A 27,507-nucleotide genomic window follows, 5' to 3' on the forward strand; every position below is an offset into this window, starting at 1 on the left:
GATAAGACAGAATAGATGATGTACGTATCTATTGCACACCTCTGCGATGCAAAACTGCTGCAATGCATGATGTAAAAGAAATATAATCTTAAGAATGTCCTTGTATGAAGTGTCAGATTGTACTCTGCTGTGGTATCAGATGTTTATATCAGTGTCTCTTTTTTTTTGTCTCTCTTTTTGTCTTCCCCCATCGCAGACCCTGTAGGCTGACTCTTGTGCCAACCCCTGTGGGAACATCTGTGGGTGCTGGGTACTTGACAGAGCCAGCGCCAGGGAGTTAATACCACTCAGTGCAGCTGGAGGTGTGACACAGTCCCAGCCCTCTGTACACTGATTCACACAGGATTAAGCCACTGCACGATGCTTCAGGCGTAAGGCCTGGCACAGCTGATTTACTGTCCCTGTCAGACTTAACATCTTCGGAGGCCTTCTCTGCCCTGCTCTTGGCTTAAGTGGAAGGAGTGGTAAATAACATCTGGCACTGCACCAACCGGATCACCCAAAGGGATGACTGGCAGTCAGCTGGCTCAGGTACTTGCAAACCATGACGTATAAGATATTATGTATTTACATGTTATTGCAGTTTGGGAGTTGATTTTGATGGAATGTATTCAATTTGTATTCCATGGTGCAGCTACGATGTTTGTCATATCAGTCCCAACCATTGTTCATTTGGTCAAAGGAAACTATGACAAAAATATTAGTTGGAAACTGTCAGAAAAAAAGACCAAACTACAAAGACATGTTTCCTCAAACAAATAAAAACTAAACAATATTGTGAAGACGGAAGAATGGAAAAATGATTTACATGCATGTGCAGAATTAAACGCTGTAGCCTTTTAATTAGTAAAAAACTATTCACCGCCACCCAAGATATCTCTTGTTCAGAGGCTGATTTAGCCACTTGACCTTTGGCTCTACTGTTAATAAGAAGCATGTTATATGTCGTTACCATTGTTACGATCAAACAGATTTACGGTCTAAAGTCATCTACAACCCACTCAGAATAAGACAAGAAGCGTCCAAAAAATGGTGAAAAAAAAATTCAAAAACATTCAGGCAGCATGGTGACATTCATGAATTGCTATAAATTCAATGTTAACGTTTCTCTCAGAGCCTATCTTTTTTGGTGCTAGAAGGAATGGGTAAGTACCATGATTAATGGTGATGATCAGACATCTAATTCTTTCTCTAGATATCTGTTAAAGAAATAGTCTAATGTTTTAGCTTCTCCCCTCAAACTATACCCAGAAGATTAACAACATTTTAGTGATCAAGTGTTCTGCAGTGGAGGGCACGGGTATCTGTGGTAATGCTCGTGAGCAGGAATGACCGAGAGACAGCGGCTCTGTTCAAACAGCCTGAGTTTGGAAATGATTACTGGATTAACTGAGGAGATCAGTCCGCCGTATTAATACAGATCAGAGTGTCAAAGACACGGGTACACAGGGCCCGTAACCGTGGCAACTGTGCACAACAACAGTTGTCAGAGAAGCGAGCTTGTGACCGGGAGGTGGACCGTGGTTGTACTGGGCAGCTTCCATGTGTAAATCAGTGTGACTGTGCAAATGTGATCAAGGCGTTCCTGCAAAAGAGAGTCCTCTCTCTGTGAAACTTCCCTGACTAAATAAAGTTAAAAAAAATAATAGTGTATAACATAATGCTTATAAGAAATGAAAATTAAAAATGCACGCATAAAGTAAGATTAAACCATAATCCCCAATAATACTTCCATGGCTCTGTCTCAGTTAAAGTTTCTGAGAAAATCGCTGTAATTCAAGGGCAGTAGGCCATTTAGAATATGTGATAAACTGTGAAAGAAATGTCATGTCAGCAATATGTCAAGATTAAGTTTGTTCTCATGGGGATGGACCCTGATTTCTCTTTCCAGCAGGCTCAAGATCTGAAGAGCAAATATGGTATTGCCCAGTGTACATACTATAAACTCTAATTAAGTTCATGCCAAATGCAAGCAAATGAGGCTTGCTTTTATCTTTAAAAAGGCTTAGATATTTATTTTATAGGAACTATAAACTTATTTTATAGGAAAAAAAAAAAAAAAATCTACCCGAATAAAACATTAAATAAAGATAATAGATGATATTGCAGCCTTCGTGGCATCAACTTAAGATCTTAAAAATAAGAACTTGAAAATGTAAATATATACATATAAATATATTGTGTTTATGTATGAACAAATGTCTCAATAAAGTTATTGAATTTAAAAAAAAAAAAAAAAAAAAAAAAAAAAAAAAAAAAACAATCTACCCGGCATGCAATGCGCGGTGATCGCCGGAACCTATTTCCATCCGGGTGCTCCGGTCACCGGGATTCTACCGGGACGGCTCCTCTAGCTCCCGGACGGCTCAACCTCCTCAAGCCTCCTCTAGCTAAGCTAGCTAGAGGAGGTTGAGCCGGCCGGTCCACCGGTACCGGTACCGTGAAAACACCGGTAATCCGGCACACCGGTATACAGGAGGATGAGCCGTTCAGTGAAACATCCGTGAAAACATCATGACATGACGTCACTGCACCACTACTGTGACAAACGCGAAACATTAAATAAAGATAATAAAACATTAAATAAAGATAATAAAACATTAAATAAAGAGAATAAAACATTAAATAAAGAGAATGAAACATTAAATAAAGAGAATGAAACATTAAATAAAGAGAATAAAACATTAAATAAAGAGAATGAAACATTAAATAAAGAGAATAAAACATTAAATAAAGAATAAAACATAAAGATAATGAAACATTAAATAAAGAGAATAAAACATTAAATGAAGAGAATGAAACATTAAATAAAGATAATGAAACATTAAATAAAGAAAATGAAACATTAAATAAAGATAATGAAACATTAAATAAAGAGAATGAAACATTAAATAAAGATAATGAAACATTAAATAAAGAGAATGAAACATTAAATAAAGATAATGAAAAAAATAAAGAAATAAAGAAAGAAATAAAAGATTAAATAAAGATAATGAAAAATTAAATAAAGAGAATAAAAGATTAAATAAAGAGAATAAAAGATTAAATAAAGAGAATGTAAAGATAATGAAACATTAAATAAAGAGAATAAAACATTAAATAAAGATAATGAAACATTAAATTAAAACTAAAGATATTTAACTGTGTCCTCAGACAACAACATTGATATTTGACAAGTCTCCACAACCCTGGATTGCATTCAATGACAGCATGTTTTTCTTCATGACCAGTTTTTAACTTTCTGCTTTTTGCAGTGTCTTTGCATCACATCTTTGGAAAACCTGCTATACGACCATCCACCACCCCTTACAATTTGCTTCGTTATATAGAGAGCAAACTACTTCCTGCTTTGGCAGTGATCACTGGCATTGGATGTAAATTGTGAGGTGCAGATTTGTCCAGTATGGATGTAATTCCTAAAATAGTGGGCTGTCTGCTTGCTCTCAACTCCTTTTCAATCAGCGGTGCAAGTCTGTCGTACAAACCTTTTTGGAATAGCAAATATACAGTATGACTCAGAGCTGTCATCATCTGTTCAGCCAACAGAATTCGGAAGTTGTCTATGTTACGGTTCTGAATAGAATAATGGTAACTGTGTCAGAAGAACAGATGAATGCAGATGCAACCACAAGCCTGTGATCAAAGGAATACAAGCAACTGTATTGCGCATTGTATTTTGGATTGTTTCAATGCTTTCATGGTCATTCCTTTCATTGAAAACCTCTGCAACAATCTCACTTTGGGGGTGAGAATGAATTTGTGTTTTTACTTTGCCAAACCCAATCAAAACCATTTGCATGCACCACAACGTGGCAAAAATACTTGCAGCTGTGTTAACCTGAATAGAGAAGAGCACAGGGATATGGGCATGAATTTAAGCTTGGAATGTGAATAGAGAATGAGCTGGTTGGCTACATAATTATGTGGAGAACTAGGGAAGAGTTTGGCAATCTCTGGAAAACGTACTGGGTTCAAATGCCTTTGTTCCCACTCCAGGCAGAACTGGCTGTTTGGCTTATTTAAAGAGGGACTGGAGGATCACATGGTGATTGTTCAGAGCCTTGGCATACCAAATTAGCTTTTGCCATTCATTTGGAAAGATCTAATCAAACATTAATTATTGTGACCACCTGTGAAAGAGAGGGCTGTGGAGTGTTGCTCATCTGTTCCCTTATGGTAGCTGCAGGGTCCTTACCCCACGAATCCAGCGAGTGATTCCCAAACAAGGAACACAAGAGACAGAGAAGCAGATTGCATTCCATCAGATCACGGAGTATCTAATAGGATGCACAGCAGCATCTGAGCCACGCTGCTGTTCGCCAGGTTTTCTGTGACCACTGAGAGCCTGCCATGATTCCTTTGACCCAGATATTTAGCAGCTTAAGAGCTTCTCTTTTTTTTAAGATTTTCCAGATAGCCTGCATTCCCCCTCTAATGACACAGACTGGATGAGTCCAAGCCTGAGCTGTGTGAACACAATTGCCGCTAGCTCTTGAAATGAAGGAACTTGAAGATTTTCTTACATCTAACACTATGGTAATCTCAAATGTCTGTCTTTGAAAAACAATAGCTGAAAGCCTTGGGGTCACGCTTGTTTTCATTTCTTGTTTTTGTTCCAAGAACATGTTTCCTCAATCAGTTGTAACACATTGTGTCTGTCTACGGAGAGCCCCGCTTGTCCCATGAATAGTGAAATTAGACTGGCTGGAGGGAGGATGTAATCTGGGTGCAGTCAGGTATGGCTTCCAGAGCAGTGCAGCCCAAGAGGCTGGCTAGTAATCAGCGACAGAGGTGTCTAATTGCCATATGGCCAGACTACTCTGCTCATTCATCCAAATAGAATCAATTCTCTGGCCATCACACAATGTGAGATGAAGGCATCTTTAAAAAAATACAAAAGAAAAAGGTTGGATTCATTATTTTCAAAGTGGATGAGTTCTTTAAATCAGAGGGAACAAGTAACCCTAACTATTCTTTGGGTATAGTTTTAAGGCTGTATGCTAAAAGGACAAAGAAATAGGAAGCAGCATTCCACCTCTGCGACTGGGTCCTCCATACAATATAAATTAAGTCATCAGTTGTATATAAAAAATATATATATTACACATTTAACCTTTAAAAGCCCCTCTGACACAAAGAGACCAAAACACTTTGACTACAGAATAACACATCAAACCCGGAGGAAAATTGGACAGTCCCTCAAAAACTGGGCATCTGGCAGCCCATTTCTGGGCACCAAGCCATCTCAGCTCAGCAATTCTTTTTCATTAAACAATTTTTGCCCCCACCGAAACAAAAAAGTCAAAATCTAATTTCCCTGAATGAAATCAAGCAAGAAATAATCAAGCACCAAGCACTTTCACAGACACACCATGTGTAAATAATCTTAAATCTAAAACGCCTGATACCTCTCAGCAGTTAATCTACCATCAGATACTCTCTATGATACTTAGTTATCAAGGGAACTGTAACATTAAAAGAAAAATGAAAATAAAATAACATTTGCATATCGTCATGCTGCACTTTACAATCAAATTCTGGTAAAACTATTGCTTTTTGGTAAAGAAAAAACCATTACTATAGACAGAGTATCTTATTATAAACTCATTAAATGAACCAACGGACATGAGTTTCAGTTTGCATAACCTCAAATCTTTTTTTTCTTTTTTTGTGTTTTACCAAACTGTGTTCATGAATGGCAGAATGACAAGAAACTGCCGGCAGGGCTCTGTGGGATTAAAGGTCAATGATAACATGTCACAATACCCAAACTACAGTGCAGTAAAATATGTTTTTGGAAAAAAAGAATCACCACAGTCATGAACTTCATAGTCTCTCAAAGCATAGGGTGTTTCAGATTTAATTCTATATTCATTTGTTTTGCTGTTGTTTCAATCTACGGAATCCCTGAGAGGAAAGCGAGATAATTGTTTTTTTGTCAGATCTTAATTGTTATCTCACCTGTGTTTACAACCTAAGAACATGGGGAAAAAAGGTTATGCCATCATAATCTTTTTTTGTCAGGATCAATAGTTAGAGTTTGCTTTTGAAAAACAAATTTTAGCCACAAGAGGCTGAAGTACAGTACTATGCCATGTTGTAAATAGAACCAAAAGCATTCATGTTTCCCCCTGGGTGAGTTTTAATTAACATAACTTGCTAGCACACAATACATGTAGCTTGTTTTTACAAAAAAAAAGATTTTTAGAAATATGATCCTTGCAAAACTTTTTTGTTGTTACTTGGCAGATGTTTTTTCCCACCTGTTTCACAGATGAAAAAAAATGGAATTTAGCTAGATTCATTTGGCAAACCCTTTTTTTCCCAGGAACACAAGAGAGAAGACTATTAAGATCAGACATAAAAATTTGAATAACCACTTTTTTTTTTCTCAGTTGCCTCTCATGGCTTCCGTACAACACAATTAGAGGCCTAGTGAATCCAGGACTAATCCCTAACACTCCTAGGACATGAATCACAGTAGCAGGAGATAGGAATAAATGAGCTGCATTAAAAAGGTACTAATACCCCATATTACTCCAAGCTTAAAGCCTCCCCTTCCTTCAATACATGTGTCCACTTCTGTCTTGGGAGGCTGAGATTCTCGAGTCTCTCTGACTAATTATGTTTGCTCTATGTGGGTGGAGAAGCAGGCATGGTATCACTCGTATGCTGCATTAAAAAATAAAATAAAAGAGAAAGAAACACAGGGGTTCGTGATCATTCACTCATGCACTACTCCCTATTCACCAGATCTATGTAGAAGACTATAAATTGAGCTCATTGTCAAAATGAAAAAAACATTTCGGAAACTACTTGGGTCATTTTCTCTGCGCCGTTAATGACATCACTGCTGAGGCGCAATTAAAACGTCCCAGATCAACGTTGGTTGGTGGACCATCCATAATAGATACTGACATTCAATTTTGTATTAAACACATATTTGAAGCTATATTATTGAGTTGCCTCTTGAATTATGTTCCCCCTGTTAGGCAGTGACGCAGTGTAAACTGTTGGTTATTGTGAAAGGTTAACATGTAAAGAGCAGAGGGCTATGCGCTGTAGTTGTGATTGCGGAGGTAATAAGTGTATTTTACCAAATATTTAAAAATAAAGTGCTCTGTGGCTGTTTGTGTTGTGATAAGCTGCTCTGCCTACATTAAATATATAACTTTTGAAAGTTTGTCTAAATCGCGCTGCTCTGTCTCCTTCTGTAATGTCTGCCATTTTTCCTTTGAAGCAAGGCATGATGGTATATATTGCTCGGTTAGAGGCCATCCTTTGTGCATTACTTTTCACCATGCATTTTGGGATACTTTGAGTCCTTTACCTAGGATATTATAATAATAATAATTTATAAGTGATTTGGGACACAGCCTGTGATTCATAGGCGAGAGAGTGTTAGGCACTTTGGAAGGTGAAACTGAAAGTCATATTTCTGGGCTGGAGGTTTCAGTGGGACTTTTTCTACACAGCAACCTCTGAATGTCTGACACCTCCTTCACTCTCCCCATTTAAAAGGCCTTACACACATTATATTCTGCTGGTTTTCTCTGGCCCACGACTCGCTCCATTTTCATGAGTGACCTACTGATGAATTTCTTGTTCTTCCCACAGGAGTAAGAGAGGAAGCAATGGGCTGGACTATGACTCTAAAAGATGACTTTGGGGTCATTGCCTGGGCGTGGCAAGCTGGGAATTACCTCAGCCTCTTCCTCCTCTTGTCTCTCTTTTCCATTTCAGTCCAGTCAGAAATTGTGTTTACAAAGGACCATCAATTCTCATGGAAAGCAGGTAAGATGTTCAATTCTTCTTTTTGGTTTACACTATGAATGTTTCAATTAACGCCCGTTTTTAACTATTCAAATACAGTCATCCGGGTCTTTCATCTCTTGAGTCATTTGCCAAGGTTGCTCCAATGGTTCCAGAAATACATTTAAATAACTATATATAAATATTTAAGCACCTACACACTGTATGTATACACACCAGAGACATTCAGTCATTACTAGATCGCTTCATTGGACAACAATACTAAATTTGTTTTCAGTGCACCCAGTTCTGCAGGGAAGGTAATTTTCTTCTTTCTCACACACATTGTTGGCAAGAATAAACATCCAGCTTTTATTGGACATCATCAAGCCAGAGGGCCCTTACGCATGGTCAGTTATCATAATAATAAGCAGGGCTTGGATTGTTACCATAATGATGTGTATGCTGTTGTTACATGACACGGATAATGGGACATTGGTGCAGGGTAAATAATAATGTCCTGGTATGTTCTGCTGTGGATTAGGGGGATTAGTTATGTCTGATTGATATGTATGAAATTGCCTTTATAATATGTTCATCCGAATAATATTTTATCGTATTTGTGAGTGAATCTTCTTTGGATAACTTTAGTGAAAGCTGTTGTCATATGCCAATCCCTTTATGAGGACAATTGGAGGTAATATCATGATTCACAGTTCACTAGCTTAACAAATTCAATTGAAAATGTATTTCCAAAGCAGCTCAAGGAGGAAAACTTGGCCTTCCCACACAAACGCCCCACTCGCTGTGCGATTAGCACTTTCATTTCTCACTCTGTGGTTGGGTAATGACACTGCCCGAGTGATAAAGGCATTGATTAATTTCACTTGAAAGAGCGTATGTTCAAAAGGGATGTAACCGGGACACGAGTAAGGATTTGACATCCTTGCAGGGCTAAGATGGCTTATAAGTTGTTGCTTCAGTTGAGTTTGAAATGAAAACTGCTTTTGGAACAAGACAGGAAATCTCAAATTTAACAAGCCTCACCTAAGAATATACCGCCTCCGAGGGCCTGTATCACAGTGCTTTGAAACGAAACAGCAGCTGAAGAACCTTCAGTTGTACAATAAAAACCTATTGTGTTACAGAACGAGGACGTATTTGGTGTAGTTTGGTTTAAATGATGAAAGATTCCTCGGGGCCACATGTTCTCACATTCACCGTCTCAGCAGCAGCTCCAGGCTTCATATCACAAGTCTGAGTATTACGTTTGTGTTGGCAAATATTGATTTAACATCCCCATTTTCCCAATGGACATAATATATTTGAATACTCCATTTGGCTGACAAGCTGCCTTTTAATTTTGGACTTGTCAGTGTAGAAAAAATGTGCTCTAAATTATGCACAGCCGCCCTATTGTGTGTTAGTTGCGTCTATCTAGGCCAGCAGCATTGTGGGGTATATCTTTTGTGTGAGCCAGTTCCCAGAGCTGTGGCTAAGCTGGGAGTCTCTGGCTCAGAGAGAGAGAGAGCTGGAGCCATTTAAGCTTGACCTTCATCAGTTTCTTGGAGACCAGAATGGAGCACTGAAATACTGCCGCTAATGGCACTATTATTTAACACTTTCCAGTGACTGTTCAAAGACAAACCAAACATACTTGCCCTAATTTAACAGCGGGGTATAAATTTAACATTTAACATTATCTCACAGCCCATTGAAAAGCTGTGTCAGAATACTAGAATAGCGAGTAAAGCTTTTAGCTCAACTTCAGGCACTCAATTTTCGATACATTTCTGATATCTAAATATGTGAGAGAAAAATGCAAACGGAGGTATCACATATGATAGGGACTAGATGTTCCCTTTACAATCCCCTCACCACACTGTCAACTGGGACAGCAGTATGATTTACATTGCTCTTTGTCTGTTTTATATGATGACATTAGTGTTGCTGCACTGCTGTAGATTACATAAAACTATATGACGTGTTCGAGAAATTGATTTTAGAATATATGGTAGACGAATGAAAGTTTGCAAATTGTAGCTTTTGCCTTTCAAATGTTGTTTTTGAAATTCAAGGCATATACAGTCTTGAGAATGCTGATATCCTCCAAAACAGAGCGTTAAAATTGGATTTATTTTGACTTCAATAAGCATCTGCATTTAAACACAACAGCGAGACACCGTGCTCATCCTGTGTCAGCTTTAGTCTACTGAAAAAGTAAGAGCCTCTTTCTCAGGTTTTTTTTATTTTGGCATCTTTGAAATGCTTGTACGTTTTATGTGGAAAGTCTTTAAAATGCTGGAATTTACCTATCATAGGTTGTTTGTGCTCTTTACAGCTTAGTTTAACAAACAGGAAAATAGCTACGTCTTCTAAAACACATCCCAGGTGGAGCAGTATTGTGCATCAAAGACTCTCTCTCTAAAAAGAAAAAGAAAACACCTTTTTGTAGGTTCTTATTTCAACTAGGGTAGTGAGGTTTCTTTATCTCTGAGGGCAGAATATGTATATTTGAATATCATTTTAACAAAACACTTGAGACTGTTTACAGTAGTTAGACTGCAGTGAGCGCTGTGATTAGAAGACTGTATTTGTTTAGTGAAGTATGTATTTCAACATTTCCGTATTGTTGAAATACATACTTCTTGTTTTATTCATATTTCTTCCGTTTTGGTTTCATAAATCCTGCCAGTGTTCTGTTGAAGATTTGATGATTAAACTGCCTGGTCCTCTAAATTATGTGGGAACTTTCAGCTGTAAGAATCAGCTGAGGGGCAATGATTTTTAAAAGATTGAGAAATCAATGAAGATTTTCCTTAATGAGAGGGATAACCCTCAGCTCCTGATGGATTATTCCAACAGTTTATCAGGCTGAAGCTCTAGGACCTGGTCTTACCCATGGCCTTGAAAAAAATAAATCTCATATCAGGCAACATTTACATTTCATTTCAGGGTCTGAGTGTATTTATCTGCAATTTCACCACACTGTTGCACCATCAAAGCCAAAATCAAACATCACTGCTGCAGTGAGCTTCTGTTGTTTCTGAAAAAAGTGAGCTCAAAAGAGACAGTGTGCTAGCATCCAGTCTACCAGGAATTCACATTTAACCAAATTGCACTGAATAATTCACAGAGGGCTCTTTCCCTTTAACAGTGATAAAGAAAGAAAAAATCACATTAGTCAAACGCATGTTTTAGCCAGTAAGCATCACCAGATAAGCCGTTGCAAGCGGACAATATCTAGTTACCCTCTGGCTTCTTCTTGCAGCAAAGGCAAATGCACTGCCCTGTCAGCTTTCACAGTCAGTACAATACCTCATGGAAGATTGAATTGTTTTGCAAAAGGAGTCAAAGCTTGTCCTGACAGGGGTGCTGGAGAACAATCCCCAGATCCATCAGGTTCCTTCCTCTTGGGAACATGATAAGCACGGTAATTGTTATGCAGATGTATTCATTTGAAATGTGAGACTTTGAATGAAACAAAAGAGAATACACAAACAATAAATTATAAACTTAGGTCCCGTGTGACCAGTGACCCTTCACAGAGCTTATCGGCTGGGAATGACAATTGAGATGTTTAGCATAAAACAGAAAATGTGTTCACATAAACCGACATAATCTGATTACTCATACGTATACTGAATTCAAATGTCCAAACCAATCACAGGCACACAGTTTTTACAGTTTTTACTTATTGTGTCTGAACATTTGGAGGACCTCTGCTTTGACTGTCAACAACCACTTATTTATATTTATGTAAGTATATTTCTTTTTGGGTCTAATGTTGGATTGAAAAGATCTCAACAGCTGGCGTGGCGTTCGTTTTTATCACCTCACTGCACTTTTGTCATAACACAACAATACTATTCCTGTACTGAGCTTTGTCATGGAAATGTGCCATCAAGGTTACATGCATGTGCCGTTGTAATTCTCAAACACATCTTTCTCTCTCTATTTCATACTCTTGCATGCACACAAAGCAGGTATTTTTCACACCTCAAACAGATGCGTCTCTGGAAATGCGCATCTCCCATTGTTATGTGGATATGATAAGTAAACAACAAGAAGCAAGCAATCTTGCTGTTGCCTCACACCCATTGTGAATCTTCATCACTTTCTCCCCTCTTCCTTTGTCTTCTTCTTCTTCTTCTTCTTCTTCTTCTTCTTCTTCTTCTTCTTCTTCTTCTTCTTCTTCTTCTTCTTCTTCTTCTGTCCTTCTTCTTCTTCTTCTCCTCTTTTCTTCTTCTTTTCTTCTTCTTCTTTTTCTCCTTCTTCTTCTTCTTCTTCTTCTTCTTCTTCTTCTTGTACTTCTTGTTTTTGTTCTTCCTCTCCTCCTCTCCTCCTTCTCCTTTTTCTCCTTCTCCTCTTTCTTCTTCTTCTTCTTCTTCTTCTTCTTCTTCTTCTTCTTCTTCTTCTTCTTCTTCTTCTTCTTCTTCTTCTTCTTCTTCTTCCTGTCCTCCCCCTCCTCTCCTTCTTCTTTTTCTCCTTCTTCTTCTTCTTCTTGTACTTCTTGTTTTTGTTCTTCCTCTCCTCCTCTCCTCCTTCTCCTTTTTCTCCTTCTCCTCTTTCTTCTTCTTCTCCTTCTTCTTCTTCTTCTTCTTCTTCTTCTTCTTCTTCTTCTTCTTCTTCTTCTTCTTCTTCTTCTTCTTCTTCTCTTCTTCTTCTTCTTCTTCTTCTCCTTCTCCTTCTCCTTCATCTTCTCCTTCTTCTTCTCCTCCCTTTTCTCCATCTCCTTCTCCTTCTTCTCCTTCTTCTCTTTCTTCTTCTCCCTTCTTCTCCTTCTTATTATTTTCTCCTCTTCCTTCTTGAAATAATGTTTCCCTCAAAATACAATTGACAATGCAGTTTCAATGTATGTGAATGGAATTTTCAGGAGATTAGGCTGACAGCTGACTATAGAGCCAAATTTTCCAGAAAACTGAGGTCCGTAAACTTGCAACTCTTATTCACTGATAAATGGGACTAATCCATTCCATGTTAGCATCATTTCTATGGCATTAGCATCTGCAACATTTTTCCATAATTTAACTGGTCCACTTTCCCACACTCTGCTTTGTGTGTTTCTTGAGGTTTATGTCTACTTACTCAAATTTCTCTCACTAAATCTGAACTGATTTTTACCTTCAAATAGTTGAATATTCCATGATTGAATTAATAATCATAGCTAACAGTGTTACAGCAAGCAGATACAGTTTTGTTCCCCCTTCAACGACCCCAATAGCTCAGTGGACAAATAACACATTATATATATATTTTTAAATATCAATTCTCAAGAACGAAATCTTGCCTTTGGCAAATATCTTAAATTATAAAGTCATGTGGTGAACTTCATTGCTAGATATCAACTCTAAACTCTAAACTTCTCATATTCAGCTGGAATAGCCGCAACCCTTTTTGCTGATGTTGATACATTATTACAGGGTTTACACTCAATCATTCATCATTCATTCATCATCATTTTGTTTGTTTTTTTATTAGAATGACTGAGGACCCTGATGGGAAACATAAAATGCGTTGGAGCTGGCATGTTTGTTAACTACTCGGGAGATACACTCTTAGAAGTCACTTTTTTATTTTAATGTAATCAAAAAGATGACTGCTGCCTGGTGATTTGTCCTGTGGGCTCTGCATTTGTCAGCATTTTGACAACAGCTGTGTATCAAAGTGGAATTTCTTCTGCTGCTGCATAACGGAGAGCTTTAAAGGTAAATAAGCAATGATTCACACAGAGCAGAAAACTGCTGCTGCTGCTGCTGCTGCACTGCTCTGTGTGCTCCAAAACTTCTGCAACACGCCAGTCTGTGATGTCACAGCATCGCGTGGCAAACAAATTAAAAAGGACAAAAATCGATCTACAGTACAATTTCAAGTTCAAGACATTAGTTCCATCATCTGAGTGCTTTCAACGGAACAGACGATCTGCCACAACATGTTTTTTTTCTCATTGCAACCACACATTACACAGCTCCCCATCATTAAGTCGGCCCGTCTCTAACCTGGGGGTTAGAATATTATTGTTGTTATGGCACTGGTCTGAGATCATTAACGTCAGGCACACTTCTGAAAAGAATAACAACTTTTAGAAAGTGAGGGAATTATAAATGTCAAAGTAATGATAGAGTGTTCAGTGTTGTGAAAAACAGGAGTGAGAGCATAAACATGGCAAAATACCAGATGAGGAAGCAGCTGTTTGTTTAAAATGTTGAAACATTTCCTTTACTCCTTTTTGGTACAGACGTGATGAATTCATATATGTTTAGGCTAGAAATACTGGAAGCAAGGAGAAACATATAATTTATGTAATACTAAAAAAAGTATATATATCATTAGCAAGTTAGCTGTCGATTCATACATCAGAGAGTCACCTGGATTTCTTTAGAATGACCAAAACCAACACCTTCAATATGAGCATACAGGACTGAAACGCATCCTCACACACATCCGTTGAGCTGAAACACGCTTGAATTAAATGTTTTTCTTCTGGCTTTTTGTAAACACTGTTAAGCTTTCAAGATGTTTTCTTGTTCTATTCATATGCTATCAATTATGTAGCTTGCCATTACAATTCAGTAAATTCCTGCAAATGTGCACAAACGCTGTCTCATAAAAATTTCAAATAAAAAAACGTGGTTCGTTATCTGCCTCCTCGCATATCTCCCTAAAATAAGCTAAATCTAGTACACCAGGAGAGCCTGATTAGAATCAAGGTGAATAGAATTCAAAGTCTACTATTGATCTGAGGCTGAAAGATGTTGCTACAAATTACATATTCTACATCTCAGGCTTTTATAAAAAACAAACACAACCACTCTGAATTTTTCAAATAGTGCCTTGGGTTTACCGTTAACAGGAAACGCAATACAAAGTGAATTAGAAATGGATGTTCTGCTTTGTTTCATTTAAATTTGATCAGCCTTGAAAGCACCATGTGTATCAGCGACCTTGACAACATTAGACGTGTCTCTTCAAAGCCCTTCACATTGATTATTCAATTGAGATCTCATTTTGAACTCGTGTCTGTCCCTCTGACTGGCAGTGAACTGATTGAGGGTGTCATAAAAAGCCGGCTGCTTGTCTCAAGAGGGCCACAAGGCACGAGATTCCACACGGCAGTCAGATCCTTAATCCCATGAGAATATTCTCACAGAGGAGTAAGCTTTCAGAGCGACTCTCCTCTGAAGAAGTCTCTTTCAAGCAGCGCAGGGTTTTCACATCACCCTTATACAAAACGTTCCAATTCTAGTCAAATCTCCCACAGTTCAATTTTTCCATTAGAGGCTTGAATGAGGAATAGGGAAAGACACACGCCTATGACGAAGTAATTATCAAGAGCTGCATAGCTACAGGGAATATCCAGCCATTGTGTAAATGATGGGAATCAGAGACAGAAGGTCATCTCATTACGGAATGATTCCTGCAGGTGTAATTATACTAATATTGGAATATATAAAAGCAGGACCGGACTTGGGACATAACTCAGACTGGAAATATGACGACAGCCCAGTTCAATCTCAACACAGTGACAGCAAGCCATGCAGGGACGTGCAGAGGGTGTTAGAGAGGCAGGGGCTCAAATTCATAAAAGCTGATCTTTGCAGATAAATAATAATAATAAAAAAACAAACACAGGATTGGACCAAGAGACAGATGTTCATTTCACTCTTGAAACAAATACGAGTTACAAACAGCTGTGCGCGTCGTGTTCAGGTTTCATTTCATAAAGTTTAATTTTCAACTTCAGAAGCCTAGTGATTTACCATGACGATTTTTTTCCGAAAACCCCCCCCCTAGATGGTTGTGACAAATGTTGGAATGAACATTGTGTTGATGATTTAATGCATGCGCAACCAATCAGTGATGACAGGCAGAAATTATACCACTAGGTTAAAACAGGCTGGGTGGGGGGCTGACGATCTACAGTTCGGAGTCACTGTATCTGCTTCATCTCGTTTTTGATTTGATTTACACATTACAATCAATATTTTTAACACTGGCCAGGCCAATCAGCATGCCAGGTAAACAGGAATTTGCCCGGTGATCCCGATGGCCAATCCGAAAACTGCATTAAACGCATTTCTTGAGCTTCTGATTATTAAGGCTCCATGTGTACGAATAGTTTCTCTGATACATCACCCTCAAATTAAAATAGATAGTATGGTAAAAATTGAAATGTGAATTGATCATTTTAAAGTTTTTCTTAGACCTGCCACTTTTACATGAAGAAACAGATACACAGACACATCCAGGTGCTGCACAGTAGTGTCTAGTTGTTCGTGCAGCATCACTCAATGCGTTAAAAATAGTCAGAGTCTCTGAACATAACTGACTGCACGATGAAGGTAATTCTTGCAGATGAGGTGAAATAAAAACCCAACCAAAGTAGTTATTTAGAACACATTTTAGGAATACAGTTATACCTCTCAAGCAAAAAAAAAAAGTCATAATACTGAAATTTGATGAGTCTTCATCTTCAGTCCCTTTTAATGCAAATGAGATTAAACCTGCTGACAAGAGCATCTCCTGTTCCGCTGCTGCAAACTGGCCCAAGTGCAAAAGATTTCCGCAAATCAGCAGCAGAGCCAGGCAGGAGCATGTCCTGTTCTTTGATGCTTTGCTAGAAGATGGGAATATTGAGTTTTGAGGCTTATGTGAATGACCTTAGTTTGTGGGTTATGCATGTTAGTGTGAAGGTCGGGCACATAAATAGGCTGTAAAAGTTATTTGTCACTGCATGGAATGAACGGACAAAGCATCCAACATCCTCTGCTGCACACTGTGAAATAAAGAAGCCTCAGTGTCACAGGGCATTATGACTCTATCATTCACTTCCTCAGTTTTGTCAGGGTTCTTAATATGCTGTTCTGTAAATGCTCTCTGGCGAGAGAGCTTCATTGTTATTCCAGTTCATAAAAAAAAAAAAGCCTATTTGCTGCTTTAACAAAACATGACACGCCTGTTGTAATTACAATAGTTTTAATGAGATGAATTCATACAACAAAAAACTGTAAGCCTGAAGGTCTAACCCAGGCTGAGCCATCGTGAATCCAGGGAGAAGCTGCAATATATACAGAAGGAGCTAAAACCTCAGCGCTAAAAATGAAATTAAATGAAAACTCTTTTGTGTTCATCTTCTTCATCTAGCAGTTTTTCTTGACATGCTGCTCCCCCTTGCTGGAGAGCTCTGTCTTTGTCACCGCAACTGCTTATACCTCCTACTGCAGACAAAGCTGGAAGTAAATAGGTCAACTGATAAGATTTCTCATTTCTCCTTGCAAGTCCCACTCTATTTCTGCGACTATGTCCCCCTTTGTTTGATAATTAATGGCATGATATTTGTTTCCTGGGTTGGATGCTTCACTTCACTTAAAATATCTCCACAGAAAAACGGAGGATTTGGACTCAGTAAGAGGAAAATGGTAATAATGTTCTCTGTGGTTGAACAGCAGCCTCTGCAGAGACCTGTTAAAATAGCCTACTCTGTTTACTGTGTGTTTGACCCAGTGGGGAACACACTGGAGAGACAGCGAGGTAACACCAAATGGATTTTATTCTTACCTGAGAAAAAAAAACTCCCATATGAGTCATTTTGTGATTGCAGTGCACTGTCTATCAAGATGGCTTGTTTTATTCTACCCTTTGATCAACTGCTGTGCTGGAACAGACTAGTCAGAGCAGAGGATGTGCAAGGGAAGAGTGGAGGAGAGAGAGATGAGGGAGGCTGTGAGGATAACACGTGAGAAAAGGGGATTGCAGTGGGGTTATCCTGCCAGTAATAATGCGGTAGTCAATGCAAAATATATGTTTTAAATTATGATATATGTCTTTCATCTAACAAAGAAAATGTAGAATTAAAAAACATGCTTATACGTGATCTGAGCTTTGTGTCAGGAATCAGATGTATGGGGCTTTCTGAATGACTGAGTGGCCCTATATCAATCCAGTCTCCTGGAAATTACATTCTCAACATAAAGCGGAAACGTAATAAATCCAGATATCTGGTGAATTTTAAAGTCCTGATACAGAACGTATCAGTAAAATGTATATGGACAATGTATTTGATTTGTTCTCCCTACAATGTACACTTATATAGTAGCAAGAGCACACATACATGGTTGTGTTTAGGTACAAACAGCACTTGTGAGATTGGGGAAAGATCTCTGTGTGCACCCTAAACACTTTTTATGTTTGGTTTATAACCTTTAAAAAACATTGCCAGTTAACAAAATTGCTTTTTAAAAAAAACGTGCTCTCATTAGATTCTGTTACTGTCCTTTAAGCATCCAACTTTTCCTTTAGCCAATCAATTATTATAAATGTTTTAGGTTTTTATTGATTCTTTATTGACTTTTTCTTTGTTTTGAATGTTTGGACCAGCCGGTACTTACCCTCCAGAGATGGACCCTGAATTCCTGGATTCTAGCGTGGCTAATACAGAGTTTAGTAGCACATTGTTTCACTATAATTTACATCACACACTCAAAATGTCAGTTTTTGATGCTTCCAAGATTAGTCCTGACTTCTCTACTGCACACTGATCGATGAGAATTATACAGAGAGTCATAAAACTCCTGCATTGACAGTAGCTGCAACAGGCCATGTTTTGAGCAACTGCCACTGAATGTTTCCTTCTGCTCCCTAATTTAATATGAGACATTGGGTGTTGGATTTTTCTGTAACACTTTCTATAACGCCCATGTCTATAATACATTATAAACATACTTAGAATGCATTATAAAGGGTTTATAGTAATGTTTAATCATAGTTATAAGCAGTGATACACAGTCATGATGTTTTATAATAATATCCATAACCAGTTATAAAGCATAAAGACTTATAGATCAGACACAATATAATCTTTTTTATTTGGCATTATAATCACTGTTATATTGCAATATAATTTGATTATAAGTTACTTTAAGCAGTCATTGGGAGCTTTAAAGTAGAAATTAATTTTACAATAGTTTGGATGGTTTTTTTTTCACTTCAATGAAAGCAAAATTTAATAGAGTATAAATAGAGTATAATGTATTACAACAATGGTAACTATAATACACTATGATCCTTGCAAAAATGTTTCAGAAATTGACCAGCAATTATGAAGTATTATGGTCCTTGACCTCATTAGTCATCATAAAATGTGTTATATTGAGTTACGATTGTTGTAGAAAACAATATGACTATTTATGAGTGCTTATAACTTTAATTATATAGTCCTATGATGCATATTAAATACAAATTATGATGCATTATAAGTGCACTTATAATACATTATAGACATGGGCATCATAAAAAAGGTTTACCTATTTTTCTTTCCAATATTAATGAATTGAAGCTGGTTATTATTAAACGACAAAAGAACAGTAAATTCACAAAGTTACAAAACAAAATGCACTGGAATCCAACTGCTGATGATAAAGTAGTAGGTAACCGAAGCTTGCCTCATTAAACATGAATTTAATACAGCAATGTGTGTGGGCTTTGCAGATTTCATGCAGCATCATTTGATTTGCATTAAGGGTTTGTTTGTGAGTTTAGCCGTTTTCCAGTTATATCTCTGCAGCTTGTGATTTATTTTCGTTCAGTCCAACTATTTATTAATTTCATCTGCACCGCTTTGGGGAATAAGTCTTTTTTTCCAGAGTTGAGGGAGAGCCTGATCAACCTGTTGGCATCAATGGGCACAACAAACCAATTTAATTATTGCCTTTATTAACTCTTTTTTGTTTTATAAGTCTGTTGCATGTGTTTTTGTGAGTGACTTCTTAATCTGTGTGGACTTCACAGTTTGCAATTTTCTGCTTTACTTATAAGGTGAGAGACGGGCTTTTCATAAATGGGCAAATTAATAAATTCCACAGGAGTTAAACAAGACATCTCTACTACTGCAAGCTAAACATAGCAGGATCATATTCAGGCAAAACAACCTCCACTACTAATACAGTAATTATCTATCAAGGACAGGACATTATGAGACATTATGAGAGCTGGAACCTGATATTAGCTTTGGCTGAACTTTTGACTGCATTTGCTATCCAGAGCCAGGGCTGTGTACATTGTTCTCCATCTCTTACAGAGTAAAGTCATGTTAGAAAGGGCCCTCTTCAAGGCCAGTATGGATAAGTGGAATAATAACAGCAAACAATAACTCTTTCAGTGTGTATGTGAGCACACAAGTATTGAGTAAGACTCTGTCTTTTGATTTTGATTAAACGGAACCAAACTAAAGTTGCATTTTTGATGGTTTAAACACACCTTCACCCATTCAGAAAAAAAAACCCCACACAAAAATACTACCAACTGATGCCTTTAGTTTAGTTATTCTACTTTTATTTACTCAAGGATCTTTGCACTTTCTCCAGCCATGTGTATCAATTCAACAAACTAGATGCAAACATCAGCATGCTGCTATAACATGCTGATGCTAAACAGATATAAGGCTTTCAGTGGTCACCATCTGCCACCAAAGTTGCGAATCGGCCAACAGACCAACTGACCGATGGACTGACCGTCATTACCACTCCCAGAGTCACACTGCTACCATGTTAAAAAACAAGCCTTTCTAAGAATATTGTAGTTGTTTTATTTACTGTTGAATTAAGAATGGCTTGAATATCCTTACCCACCAAATATCCTTACCCAGAATTGCAATTATGTAGAATTAATAACACGTTGCAGATCTTAATAAGTCTCCAATGTCTTCAGGGTGAGTTGGCACAAATGTCTTTATAATTATTCATCTCAGCAAAGTGACTTTACCTAAGGACTACCTCTCCCCAGCCTTTAAACTCTGGATCCTGTTAAAAAAAAATGTAGTTGTAATGTTGAACTTGGAAGTCAAGTGGGGAATGCAGTTCACAGAGATTCAAATGAGGGGCACGCAAAGTTGCATTTCAATAAGATGTTACTAGGGGAGAGAACACTAGTTTAATGATAAACACACAGCGGTGGGAAAGGGGCACTTGTGGGTTTTGCTCCGGGGTTGCTTGGGGGGCTTTCCTTGATCAGGGATCATGCTCTCAGACTGGCTGATTTGGCAGCATGAGTCCTGAACCAAAGAATGGCAGAAAGCAACTCAATGACAAAGTCGGAATATCCAAAGATACTGATCATCGCTAATGAAGTGAGCCTGGAAAGCTAGTTTAGGCAGAAGCTGAAAAGTGGGTAAAGCTGTATATCAGCCTCATGAGTCAGCTGAGCTTGTGTCCTAAAAATGTCACTAAAAATCAGTCTGGTTAAAGCCCCTACATATAGAATCAGAAATGTGTTAACTTCTGTGACTCCTTCAAACTACCCCTCTGAACCCATATATGGAGAAGAGGTGATGACTTTCTTAAAGTGAAATGACATGTATACATGTACGAATGGTGTTATTAGAACAATACAATGTTCGCTACCATTATTTTTTCTGTGCATAAATGATTTATTTCACAAGATAATGATGACCAAAATCAGCCCCGACACATAACCACAGCCTTTTTTTGACACTTATAAACAGGCCGACATTCAGTACAGCAGTCATTCTGACTAACCTTGTTAAAAACACGAATTTTGTTTATCATGAGACAGTTAAACTTCGCGTTATCTTCTGGATCAAAGCATGTCTACAGCTCCGGTCGGTATGCATTATTAAACCAAGCCCATCACAATAAGATGCCTGGTAGCAATCAGTTCATCATAGCCATTAGCTGACCAGCTACTGGGACAAAACCTGTGGCCTGATTTAAAGAGCTGAATTTATAATGTGAGCAGAAATATAGCTTATACATACTGTGGCCTGTACAGTCTAATTTGCCTTTCGCACATCAAATGATGGAATGGAAAAAAGTAGGCCTAATAGTGAATATAGTCAAGACCACGTTTCAAGTAAAAAGGAGAGAATGTTGTATTAATGTATACTAATCATGTTAAAGGAAGCAATCATATTTAATTATTTCCAACTTTCTTAATTAAATCTGAATTGTAAAAAGAGACAATGTTTCATTCTTTCGAGGTACTTGTTTGGCACTGTACCCATACCCCGTAGCTACTGGAGAACTAATAGTACAATTATTAATGTACTTCAAATGTATGCTAAGATCTTTTGTTAATCAGAATATCCAAAAAGGACCCATTCCTCCTGACAGTCATTTTCATTAATCTCTGAGTAGACATGAGCACACATCGTCTGAAATTATGTTTGGGCTGTTCTGTAAAAATGTGATACAGGCAAAGACGCTTAACAGTGAGTTTGCAGGACGTGAATGTGCGAGAAACTCATAGCACATGATTAATATAAGTTGGATCCGCCATGCATCATTTTCATAACCCAAATGCCCAGCACTTAATCATGAGCAGAGAAGCCAGGTGAACTTTTAATTAGGATTTGCGGAGTGATGTTTGATCTTTTATTACCTTTGCCATGGAGGTAATGTGATGGCCTCTTTCTTTCTGTGCATATCAAACATTGGCTGTGAACATTGACGCACCCAAGAAGCAGACATTTTTGTAGTTAAATGACCTTAGCTTTTACCTGGTGCCACCAAGAAGCCAAACTAATGACTGTATCTTGATCTGTTGTTCATACACGTTCAATATTTGCACAGGACTGCTGCTATGACAAAACAACGTAGGACCTTGGTGGCTTGATATTCTCAGTTATGCACTGAGTTAAATGCAATCTTGCTAACTTTAATAATACAGAAACAGTCTTTGCTATGTCTGCAGAAAGTTATTAATAACTAAAACTGCACTGTAGTGTTCAAGTATTCCTTTTGGGTAATGAGCTCACTGTATTGGGGAAGAAACTGGAAGCACAATGACAAGTCATATTCTTTTTAGGGTAAGCCACTGGGAAAACAGCAGCTGCAACCTCCAAATCAGAAAGGGATATTCAAGATTTTTCATTATCTAACTGTCTTTAAATCTGTATGACTTATTATGACCGGATGGCTGCAGATTTCCATCAGAGGACAGGTGGAATTTGTGGAAAGTCCCAATAGAAGAGCCCTCAAAAACATAATTGGCTCTAAAACTCTCTGCCCAGCTGGGTGAGGAAATTGGTCAGGGGGTTTCTCTGATCTTTTACTAAGTAACTACAGTAGAAATGCTCTTGATTAATGTCCACTGGCACTTAATATGTCAGCATAAATGATGAGTCCTCTCTCCCTGCCTCTGGTTCTTTTAAAAGTGTTAGATAGCCAGGCTGTAAACAGGTGAATGGCATTTGTCTCAATGTCACAATGCTGACTTAAATATCTGGTATTAGGGCTGGGTATTTGCTTTCATCATACTGGTTCCAATACATTTTCTCTGGTTTTGGAACCATTATCAAAACAATACTTTTTAATACAAACATTTTCTGAGAAATTCATTTTTTGGTTTTAAAGATTAGGTTCATTTTAACAATATTATCTTAACCCCTAACTCTAAATACACTTAATGTTTGTTACCTTTCCGTATATTGAATCTATAGTTGGATCTGTAATTTGATTATATGAAATACAAATTACATATAATCCTAGTGTAAAAACTGGCCTCTAAATCCATGCAGGGTCTGACTAGGAACATAAATCAGGCAGGGAAACGAACGTCAGCCTAGACCAATCCCCACTCATTCACAAGAGAGCACCTACTGTAAACTGTGAGTATCCTGTTGGAATATATAATATCTATATCTGTGTACTGTTTACTTATGCTTTATTTTATTACCACAAATAAACTGATGTAAAAACCTCCAACATTGCTAAAGACAGCCAAGTGTCAGTTTCAAAAGTTGATTGCACTTCCACAATCAAGCCTCGAGCAATAAATGTATTTACGTTTTGAGCACTCTTGGAATGTTTTTTTTTAGGCAGCGCTCGGCATCTCTCCAGAGCTCTGATTGGACGTGTGTTTATCCCAAGTTCTGTAATATCTGTGTAACTAGAGGAACTGCATAGCATTCTTAAGTGTTGAAGCCATTTATTTATTTTAAAAATATTATCACGTGCTAAAGTGGCTCTGCTAGCATGCATTTTCACCAGGTGCAGAAGCTATGCTGGTATCATTTTCACCTTGTGAGTCTATGTGTGAGTATTTATATTTCTGTCTGTCTGTGTTCAGAATTCGTCACAACTCTTAAAGATGCAGACACAAAAGTTTACAGCTGGATACATTTGAAGTTGTAGGAGAGTAGGCCACAATTCCATGAGGCTGTATAGGAATCAGTAGATGGATATTATTCAGAGTAGCCTACAGTGCGTACAGAGCTTTATCTGTCTTTTGGAATCCAACAGTGAAAAGGATCCCAACAGCTTCTTCTGTAGTGTTTCTCTGTATATTCCCTTGTGTTTCAATGATCTGTGCAGAGAACAGCGGGACAGCAGAACTGTCATGAGTGCCTCAGCAAGTCTCAGCTGCATTGGCGTATTCCCCCTGTTCCTTCACCATGTACCACGTCAAAGGGCTGTGTGATAAGTGAATGTTGCTGCTGGCAGTATCATGGCTGTAGACATATTTATGTTCACACAGCTGAGATTGGATACTTCAAGCATGTAGTTTCAGTGACTGTGCTTCGCTGAGACCAAGATTCAAGAAGTGCATAGAATGTTCACATCTGACAGATTAAACCACCCTTCAGGACGTGTCAGGTCACATTTACATAACAGGCGTAGCCACAGCTGTAACAGTCACTTCAAATGCATACACAACATAACAAGATACCATTCAACAGCATCACATACTGCAGCCTCCAAAAGGACTGTAAAAGTGAATCGACACCTAACCGAGACATTACCAACAAAATCTGAATGCAAAATACTTCATAAAAGTGGAATTTACCTCCAGGACTGTTTTATTACAGGTGTACATAATATTCTGGTTGCATGGTAGGGAATATTCAATTCATACTCAGAGCGGAGAATGCCTGGTCTCAATTTCTGCCTTGAGTTATGAGCTACAAAATTCAAGCCGCACAGCTGCTTTCAGGGGGAGCTGCACCAGGCTTAATGTTGTTTAAAATCCATGCATCACGCCCACGCATCTCCTTGATGCGTGCACACGCTTACATAACTGCCTTTCTTGCTTTGCGTGTACTGAAGAATGAAGAAGACAATGCCGAGGTCTCAGACAACAGATCAATCAAGAGCTCAATACACATTGCATCACGGTGTGACAGCTGAAGGATGATGTGGGAGAGTGAGGGTTGCATTTATCAAACAAGCCTTGATTATAGTTTACATAATACTGGTTTTTCTTTTTTTTTTTTAGCTTTGAACTCCTGGTGTCTGAGTCACTAGTTCTGTCAGGAACATGTGAACCTTAAGGGAAATTGTCTTTATACCTACCGCCATAACACTAAAGGTTTGTCTACACGGGGGCGTTTCAGCCTCATTTTTCATTTGTCCCTCTCAAATCTGACAGAACAGACACGGGTCTATTTTGACCACGACAGCCATCCACGCAAGCTGTAATTAACGTGTCGGTAGCTGCAACCTGAAACATGTTATTTTAAGTTAAAAGTCTATTTTCTTACATTTTCTGCGCTACTACCGTGATTATGAGTGCTGCCAAAACACTCCTGACCCACACCAAGCGCTGTGCTTGAATGCATCCACTGACTCAGGATTTGAGCTGCTGTGCTGCTATTCTGCTGACATGCTGATTTTACTCTGCAGCCTGTGTAGGTCAGTTGGTCAATATAGACATCTCACTCAGGACAAATATTGTGGATCGAGCGACTGAACAGAGCAACAGATCAGCCAAGAAAAACAGAATTATTCATGCGATTCACACATCTATTTGACTTTGGCTTATTTGCACACTACAGCCCTCTAGGAGAGTCCTTCAAGCTATCTGAGGGATCTGAGGATGGTTCAGAATTCCCAAACTACTTTAGGAGTTTTCTGTCCTTAAGTCTCCCAGAGGAATGGAGTTGGAGGTGTCTGCACATTTCTAATGGACTCAGTGATAACAAGTGATACTATGGCTGCATAGTGGCCGATGGCTTTGTTTGGATCCCTGATAAAGACAGGCCGCAGACTGTGGGTGTATTTTGAATCGGAGCTGATCTTGTGGTTATCAATGTCCAGCAGCATACAGCAGCCTTACACATTATATTGAGAGATTTTTAAATTCTACATTTCAAAAGTGTACTGTATTATTTCTACTGGTGCAAAATATAAACGGATATATAAAGAAAAGTCTTCAAGAACTGGGATGTGGTTTATTCTATTGTCACATCATTTGATTGAGCAGAAACACCGATACTGGTAAATGTTTTTTTTCTTCTTATTTGACCTCCCACAAATGACCATTAAATGAGCGAGCATCTGATTAATAACTGAGGGACAAAGGGAACTCAAATGACAGATGGAGGATAAGTGAAGTATTTAGCCTCTGCAGGTTACACTCTGCAGGCCACCTGACTCGGTTAATCACTTCTTCTGCCAGAGAAACCCACTTGGTCCGAGGTCCACATTGAATTGGTCCTGAACACAGCTCCAGAACCATTTTGTGGTTGATATAGGGAAAACACTAATGTATCTGGTTAAAGACTGCACGATAAAATGACTGAGGAAGACGCTTACAGGGAAAGCAGTGTTCCAGTGACAGTGAGGCAGATTGCTAGTTGGGATGGGAAGATCAGAACTGATGTTTTAATACATCTGATCCTGAATCTAACAGACATTTTGTAAGTGTTGTCAAAAGCTGAATGCAGCACCTTTTCTAGAAAAGCATTTAAACAAACATATTTTGCCCAGTTAACAATATGGATAACCAAATAGTTGTCTTTGATAGTTAAATGGGGTTTGTGAGGAGTATGGTTGAAATTCATAGTTTTCATTTTGTTATGGTGAAAGTGCATTTTAGTTACCTTCCAGTTTTAGTTTAGATGTAACTATGTAATAGACGCAACATCTATGCTGATGTGGATCATCTCAAGCACCATTTCTGTTGTTGAGGTATGAGCACTTATATTGTTCTGGTGGATAAAAGCAGCACTTTGAGAATTGCTGCTCTTTTCTGAGAGCAGCTCAAGAAAAACCTCTGTGGCGTGTCAGCTCTCGGTGTTCAAATGAAATTTCATGTTCAACCATGAATGCTACCTTGTCACAGCTCTCCTCAAACACTTATGAGGAGTGTTTCTCCTTGCAGTCCCTTTATTCCCCTGTACTTTATTCAGGTATTTCCAAACCTATCATTGCAGTTCTCTATTGAAACAAACTCACCTGCCTGTTATTTTAAGTGTTAAAGTCTTTGCTAAAGTTTTATGTCAAACTATCCTCTGGTGTAAATAAATACATAAGTAGTTTATATTTATTATTTTGGTCGTGTTCAGTAGATAAAATACCATTGGACAGAAAAGGCCTTACAACAGCTCCCAGAAAATCGCTGCTGGAAACTTTGATTATAATTTTTTCTAAAAGATATTATAAAAATAAGCAGTAGATATATCAAATGAACCGTGCTGCATTATCCCTGTCTTTTATCCCATGGCCCTCGCCACCTGCATTATCACAACACTTCGGTCTTTCCCCAGGTTGCTACCTGTAGATATGGCCATTAGCTCTGCTCCTGTGTTTACGGGAGAGAAATCCCAGGTCAGCGGAAGACGATGAGACAGAGGAGTGAATGACATCCTATCCAATTACTTGTCACCTCTACACAGGCTGGTGCAGGGACTTGAGGAGACCACATGAGGCAAGCAATTACACGGAAAAAGATTCTGATCTCCGCAGAGGTATAGCACACCTCTGCCTGGTCCCCGCTGTATTCTTCGTGTCTTAAAGTGAT

General features: G+C 38.3%; 1 protein-coding gene across 1 annotated transcript in view; it reads left to right on the forward strand.

The window, feature by feature from the left end:
- The first annotated feature begins 7,634 nt into the window (after positions 1-7,634).
- Positions 7,635-27,507, forward strand: part of thsd7ba (thrombospondin, type I, domain containing 7Ba) — a 111,441-nt gene continuing 91,568 nt past the window's right edge. The window contains exon 1 of the mRNA XM_054615245.1: positions 7,635-7,794. Coding sequence (XP_054471220.1) covers positions 7,635-7,794 — 160 coding nt within the window. The remainder of the gene's footprint in view (positions 7,795-27,507) is intronic.

This window comes from Anoplopoma fimbria, chromosome 16, assembly GCF_027596085.1.
Source record: "Anoplopoma fimbria isolate UVic2021 breed Golden Eagle Sablefish chromosome 16, Afim_UVic_2022, whole genome shotgun sequence".
In the NCBI taxonomy this organism is placed as follows: Eukaryota; Metazoa; Chordata; class Actinopteri; order Perciformes; family Anoplopomatidae; genus Anoplopoma; species Anoplopoma fimbria.